Source organism: Nematolebias whitei, chromosome 1, assembly GCF_014905685.2.
Source record: "Nematolebias whitei isolate Nwh7 chromosome 1, NemWhi1, whole genome shotgun sequence".
Lineage (NCBI taxonomy): Eukaryota > Metazoa > Chordata > Actinopteri > Cyprinodontiformes > Rivulidae > Nematolebias > Nematolebias whitei.
In genome coordinates this window covers 32,687,179-32,694,377 of record NC_056498.1, presented here as the reverse complement: position 1 = coordinate 32,694,377, position 7,199 = coordinate 32,687,179, and the positions used below count along the sequence as shown (strand labels likewise).

General features: G+C 41.4%; 1 protein-coding gene across 1 annotated transcript in view; it reads left to right on the top strand.

Moving 5' to 3' along the window:
• rbpjb (recombination signal binding protein for immunoglobulin kappa J region b) overlaps positions 1-7,199 on the top strand; it is a 65,074-nt gene that overhangs the window by 53,167 nt on the left and 4,708 nt on the right. The window contains exons 4-7 of the mRNA XM_037676470.1: positions 2,962-3,127; positions 3,284-3,458; positions 6,275-6,412; positions 6,573-6,685. Coding sequence (XP_037532398.1) covers positions 2,962-3,127; positions 3,284-3,458; positions 6,275-6,412; positions 6,573-6,685 — 592 coding nt within the window. The remainder of the gene's footprint in view (positions 1-2,961; positions 3,128-3,283; positions 3,459-6,274; positions 6,413-6,572; positions 6,686-7,199) is intronic.

The window sequence follows — 7,199 nt, the reverse complement described above, 5'->3', positions numbered from 1 at the left end:
AACAATTTGGCTAAAGTGATTCTTAATAATTTCTCAGTTTGATGGTGTTAACATCTGTCAGATCTTCAGTTCGCTTGTGTTCAACCTGCTGACAGATCCACCCGGAGGATCTTTATTACAAGACTCCCCTCTTCTGGTCGAACTGAAGACGCACATCGTTTGATTCATTGACTGCTGAGACTCATTCACACTGAACGCAGAAACTTTTTGACAAACCTCTTAAGTAAATTAAGTTTATATTTTACACACGAATGTGTATTTTCTGCATGTTGGTCCTCAACAGTTCAGATCAGATCAGCTAAAACTGATAAACACATACAGGCTCACGTGAGTTTTTACTCCATTAAAATGTGAATTTAGTCACGTTTGCATGTTGGGGCGAGCTAGGAATTAGTAAATTATTTTTAATAAATGTTTTTCTTACAGATTGATCTAAATGGATCAATGTTCAGGAAAACTAAAGACAGACCTTTTGCATTAGTGGATGCTTGTTTACCCTCACAAGATGCAATGTGAGGCCACTCTGTATTTGAGTACACGTACATATTTGTTGTTGTTATAAATAATTCAAACATTAAGAAAATAATTGAACATTTCAGTCTGGAACAGCATTTAAATTTCAAACAGTAGCCGTGTTTAGTTTATGGTTTGGAAATCCAGTTTATTCACCCGTTATAGATAAAATAACCCTCTCAGGATCAGAGACCAAAAAAAAAAAAAACAAGTGATATGTAAATATGTGACAGACAGGCAGCGCTTAAAGCTCCAGTGTTTTGTTAAAGTATCTTAAATAAAGTCCAAAGGCTAATAAGGTCACACGGTTTGTTTATTTAGCACAGCTGTTAGCAACCATGAAGCTAAGCAAATCAGATCTAGTTATACCCAGTCGTGGCGCACTGGATAGAAAAAGTCTTCCTAACATGTGTTCACAGTTTTTTATCCTCCCATTATTCACCATAAAGTTATCAAGTGTGTTACAAAAATATCAATTAAACAAAGAAACGCCCTTCCCTGTTCATTGTTTACACAGTCAGTCGTGTATGGTGAAGGTCTAATTGTATTATATTGACCACAGCTGTTTATTTTTCTTTGCAGAGAAGTAAAGATTTCAGACAAACAATGCATTTCATTGAGGACGGCAAAGATAACGTTACCAACACTGATATATATTTACCGCTGCGTTAGCTTTATTGCTCTGAATAAAGTTTTACGAGGCAGTAGCCTATGCCATGTTATTTAAACATTAGCATGCTAACTTGAGAGGCACATGGCTAATGACAAGCAGGTTGGAGGATTGATGAGAATTTATTATTGTTGATTTGTTTATATTTTACAGATCAATTCAAATAAACTTACCATGCTCTGTTCAGCAAAATACGCTACAGTCGTTCCCTGCTTCATGTGTTGAATGTGAAAGTGAAACTTAAGTGAACAGCCATGGCTTGAAAGTTGTCTTCATGCGCCCTCTGCAGGATACGTTGTACAATTACGGCCGGTTACAAGTGCTTATATCTGTGCATAATGGGTCAATTATCACAGATATCGACTGGTTCCCAAATATCTATATCGGCCCTACTCATATATCGGTCAGGCTCTAATCAAAACACTACAGTCCTATGTGGATGAAGCTTCGGACAGCTTCTTCACCACATGCTTCACTGGTTCATAACGTTTAACTTTTTTTTTTTTTTTAAGCTCAAAATGTTTCAATTCTTTCTAAATGAACCTGAACCAACATTTTACCCTTCTTTTTGTTTTTTCATTGGAGGCTGCGGCAGCTCAGTGGGCAGGTTAGCATCGGGAAGGGCATCCGACATAAAACAATCGGCAAATCTTTCGTGCACGTTTGCTTGCCGTTGCGACCTCTGAAGAAGAGAGAAGCTTTAAAAAATATCTTTAAACTGTATAGAAGCTTTGTTTGAATTTGAATTTTTTTAGGGAATTGAGGAGTGTGTCTGCATATTGGTTTTATATTTTAAAACCAATGAGTTGCTCCTTAGTTCTTGTGGTGCAGGGTCAAAGGTCTTCTACAACAAACATCATTACTTTGATCTGTAATGAGAGTGAAATCAATAATAAGTTTAAATTAACAAATATCAAAGGATTAAAAGGACCACAAAGACTTTTCTTAATTTAAATGCTGACATGGGATTGATCAGTCTTCATCTTTAAAGTCCATGCTCAATAATCCAGGTAAAAATCTTAAAGTTCAGTCAGGTCATCTGGACGGTTTCTTTTTTTTTTAGACTTTTCATTCTTCATCCAAAGGACTTTGTCAATAATATTGACAGCTGCCTCACAAGAGTCTACGGGCGAGAGGGTGAGCCCCAGAAACCATCTTATCACCAGCAAACTGGTTGGTAGACAATGTGAGTGTGCTGCTTGTGGGACTGAGTTTGTTGGGGCTCCTCGGACTGATGAAGTCCTTTGGATGAAGGTCGAAACATCTCGCACCAACAAAAAGAAACTGTCCAGATAACCTGACTGAACATTACTGGATCAGTCTTAATATTTCAGTCAGCTCTTGCGCGTCCTTCAGTTGGCCACCAGTCGTCACTCTTTTCAATCAGGCTTCACCTTCACATCACATCCTACTAACAAAATGAATAAATCTCCCCAAAAGAGCTTTAATATCTCAAACCAATAACTTGTTTTCATCCCTTTGCTTGCCAAATTGAATTAAAACGATTCACCGCGAGTCGCAGCCTGAACGGAGACTCCGGAATACGTTCAATACACGAAGCCTGATTCATGGTTATTTATCCAACACTCACCTCTTGTGGGAATTCAGTGCACTAGCTTTATTCTGAACCGACCTGTCTTGCTTTGCTTTGATACAAAGTGCTTTACATAATACGCTCTTCTGTCGTGGCTGGTGGCATAAAACCACGCGTCCTCACCAATCGAACCCTGACATCTCTACTGTTAACGCTCCGTACGCTAATGTCTTCTTGTTGGCAGGTTTTTCTGCCCTCCTCCCTGCGTGTACCTGATGGGCAGCGGCTGGAAGAAAAAGAAGGAGCAGATGGAGAGAGACGGCTGCTCCGACCAGGAGTCGCAGCCTTGCGCCTTCATCGGCATCGGCAACAGCGAGCAAGAAATGCAACAGCTCAACTTAGAGGGAAAGGTACGAACCACGCGCAAAACCCCATGTGAACATTTTCAACATGACCGAAACTAAATAAAAACGATCCTTTGTAACGACGTACAACAGAGTCACAAACGTGTCTTTTAAAATGGCCACACGTTTAACCGTTTATTTCTCTCCTTTCTTCCGCCTCAGAATTATTGCACAGCCAAAACCTTGTACATATCCGACTCCGACAAGAGAAAGCACTTCATGTTGTCTGTCAAGATGTTCTACGGCAACAGCGCAGACATCGGCGTCTTCCTCAGCAAGAGGATCAAAGTCATCTCCAAGCCCTCCAAAAAGAAGCAGTCCCTCAAAAACGCTGACCGTGAGTCGTGCTACTCATTCGTCTGTCGTCGCTTCCTCCTCCGAGCGCATCTGTGATACAACTCTTGAGTGGACGGAAGGAGGACGGAGCTGAAGAAATCATTCTTGGTGCTTCGCTGTGTGAAAGTTGACTCTAACTCAGAAGTTCCCGCTTCTCACCGAGAGCCAGTTTACACGTCGACAACGTCGATTGTGAAAACGTTCACACGACCACGCGTGATCGCAATCGCTGCTTTAGACGAGAGCAAAAAAAAAAAAAAAAGCTAAATTCGCTGTAGTTACCATGCCAGGTCACTAGCAGGTGCTGCGACTTTTATATTGGATCTAAACGCTTCAGTAACGAGTGAAAACGGTTAAAGCGTTCAGCGTTCGTAGAATGTGAGAAGTTCGTCTTCGACGTCCATTACGTGACGTTTTTGTTTGATGTTCAGAGCTTCTACAACAGTTCATTCATTTTGAACATCTTTTCATTTAGTGTTTTTATCGGCCATTGTTTTGTTTGATTTGTTTTGTTTGATAGGTTTCAAGTAGACTTACCGTAATTTCCGGACTATTGAGCGCACCTGAATATAAGCCCCGCCCACTAAATTTAAATTCTGTACATATATAGGCTGCCGTGGGTGTCCACATTGTAGCATGAGATGTTTACACAGACTTTTAAAAACTTTTAATTAAGTTGTGTAGCGTGGCAGCACACAGCTACTGAGAGACGTGCAGCTCTTGTTGTAGTTCAAGAATTAACCACCAGATGGCGTTTTAAAGACTTTGTCTGTTCAACACAGACAGTGTGAACCCCACAGGTCTTCATGACAACTACCTCCCTCACTCATCAAGGTCATGGTTCTTTATTGTCATTTGCATCACATGGGAGGCTGTGGCTGAGTAGTTAGAGCAGTCATCCTCCAATGCGAGACTTGGGGGTTCAAATCCAACAGCAGTCACATGCCGAAGTGTCCATGGGCAAGACACTGAACCCCTCGTTGCCTCTGATGTGTGTCCCATCGGTGTCTGAATGTGATAAAGCTCTGATTAGTCTCTTTAGAATGATTTGTTCCATTAGCTTTGTAGAGATCTAGTAGTGCTGTATGAATGGGTAAATGAGGCACAGATTTTATTGTAAAGTGCTTTGAGTATCTTGCAATAAAATAGAAAGGCGCTATATAAGTACAGTCCATTTATCATTTATGTGGTACATGAGGTGGAACGAAATTGTGTTTACAAGGTCCAATTACATCCAACAATAGAACAATATAAAGTGTAAAAAGAACCTGTAAATAAGGATCTAAGGTATAAACTACCCTAAACGAATGCCAAATGGTACACTAAAAGATCTAAGATATACGCTAAACACTGATAGTGCAAAATAGGGCTGGGCGATATATCGATATTTTAAAAATATTGAGATGATTTAAAACACGATATAAAATTTGACTATATCAATATAAAACGATATAGTCTTATACTCTGAATAAAGATTAAGGCCCTGTACACACATAGCCTGGTGTTTGAAAAAACGAATATCTGCGCAAAAAAATATCGCCGTACAGACATGTTCGGATAGAGAAAATGATCGTCTACATGAACCCGGTGATGTTCACCACAGAGCGTTGTAAAGAATATGCCCAACCCATAGGAGGCAGTGTAGTGCAAAGGTGAAACGTATATCAGCCAATCACAACCCTTCAAAGCAACCACAACTTCCTGTTAGTATTGAATCATGGCGCCTGGAGGTTCGTTTGTGTGGACAGACCGCGAGGTTGAACTACTATTAAATACCGTGTTGGAGTACAAAACGCAGTCATTTTCCCTCCGAATGAATGGGCAAACAAAAACAATTGTCGCACATGTGACGTCGGCGCCGCGCTACACCATCTGTCGCAGACATAATGCGCATATCTCCGGTTCCGAAAGTCCACACGCAAACCCGAAAGAGGAGATTTCTCAAATCTCCACTTTGGTCGGAGTTTTTGTTATTATTCGTTTATAGTTACATCAACCGGAGTTCACGTGTGGATGAAAGGCCACACCGCATGATAAACTATTCGGTTTTCCTGATATCCGGCTACGTGTGTACAGGGCCTAAATCCAGCAGTTTTTCTCCCAGTCTGACTGCAGGCTGGGGCCTTTCACACACTACCCCTCCTCCTCCCTCACTGACAAACCCGCTCCTACTGCAAGTTTTATACCAAAAACATATCGTGATATTTATCATTATCGCCACCCTTCACAATACATATCGTGATGCGAATTTTATGCCATATCGCACCTCTGAGCAAAGTTTACTGATCAATTAGTAGTTTTTGGCACTCAGCTCGTTTTTATTTTATTTTAATAAAACTGTTTTCTTCTGCTTCCATAAAGATTTTCCACTCAAAAAAAAATTTTATAGTTCCTATTAATATTCTGTGTACTGCATTTCTCAACACAAAACTTGAACCAAACCTGTTTTCTGAGGTAAAAGCACAGAGTTGCTCCTCTTGTCGGGCATTCGACTTCAGTTAGGACGCACAAGTCTTAAGTTTTATTCAGAGAAAGCTTTAATCAAATCTGTCGACAGAACAAGTTCTGATAACGAAGCCGTGGAAAGGATCTTCTCTGTTTCTCAAAGTTCTGCGATAATTTCATAAATCTAGAGGTTCGGTTGAATTCTTACAGCGGCTCTGTGGGACTAAATTAAAGAAAGTCTTGTAGTTTTCTTCCACTAGATGGAGGAGGAACAAATATAATAACATGTAATCCTGGTCAGGGTCTGTTTGACCTCTTTAAACTCTGTGCGTTGTCGTCTTTGTGTAGCCTGATGTGTGCTTCCGTCCGCAGTGTGCATCGCGTCGGGGACCAAGGTGGCTCTGTTCAACCGGCTGCGCTCCCAAACAGTCAGCACGCGTTATCTACACGTGGAGGGCGGCAACTTCCACGCCAGCTCCCAGCAGTGGGGCGCTTTTTACATCCACCTCTGTGAGTCCCAGTGAAGGGTCCAGTTTCGACTCTTGTGATTAGTGTCGATCGGCTCGTTCGTTGCAGACGGAGACTGGTTGACTGGACGTGTTGTGTGAAACGTAACAAAGCTGGTGGGCTCGTTCTGGTAGTTGTTTAATGGGTTGTTTTGTGTTTGCAGTGGATGACGAGGAGTCTGAAGGAGAAGAATTCACTGTGAGAGACGGTTACATCCACTACGGACAGACGGTCAAGCTGGTTTGCTCTGTCACCGGCATGGCTCTGCCCAGACTGGTAAACACCCCACCACCCAGTTTGCGATTAGGGAATCATGAAAGAGCCCAGTTTGGAGACTCAAACCAGCTGCAGTTAAAAGTTTTTCAAAAAGCAATTCCACCCAGAACTGGAGCAGTTTGGCAAACATGAGAGCACTTTTCTTTACTCTCACTGAAAACAGGAAACACGTTCCTGACCAGGTGAAGATCAAAAACATCTGAGTGTGGAAACAAACACTGCAAGTTTAAGAAGATCAACTGGAACCAGGAAGTTGAAGCCAGAACAGGACTGGTTTCCACATCACAGTTCCACAGGAATAAGGAATGAGGGAAGGAAGAAAGGAATGAGGAAGGAAGGAACGAATGAGGGAAGGAAGGAAGGAAGGGATGAAAAAAGGAAGGAAGGAACAAATGAATGAAAAAAGGAAGGAGGGAACGAAAGAAAGAAGGAAGGTAGGAAGGAGGGAATAAATGAAGGAAGGAGGGAATAAAGAAGGAAGGAATGAATGAATAAATGGAGGGAAAGAAGGAAG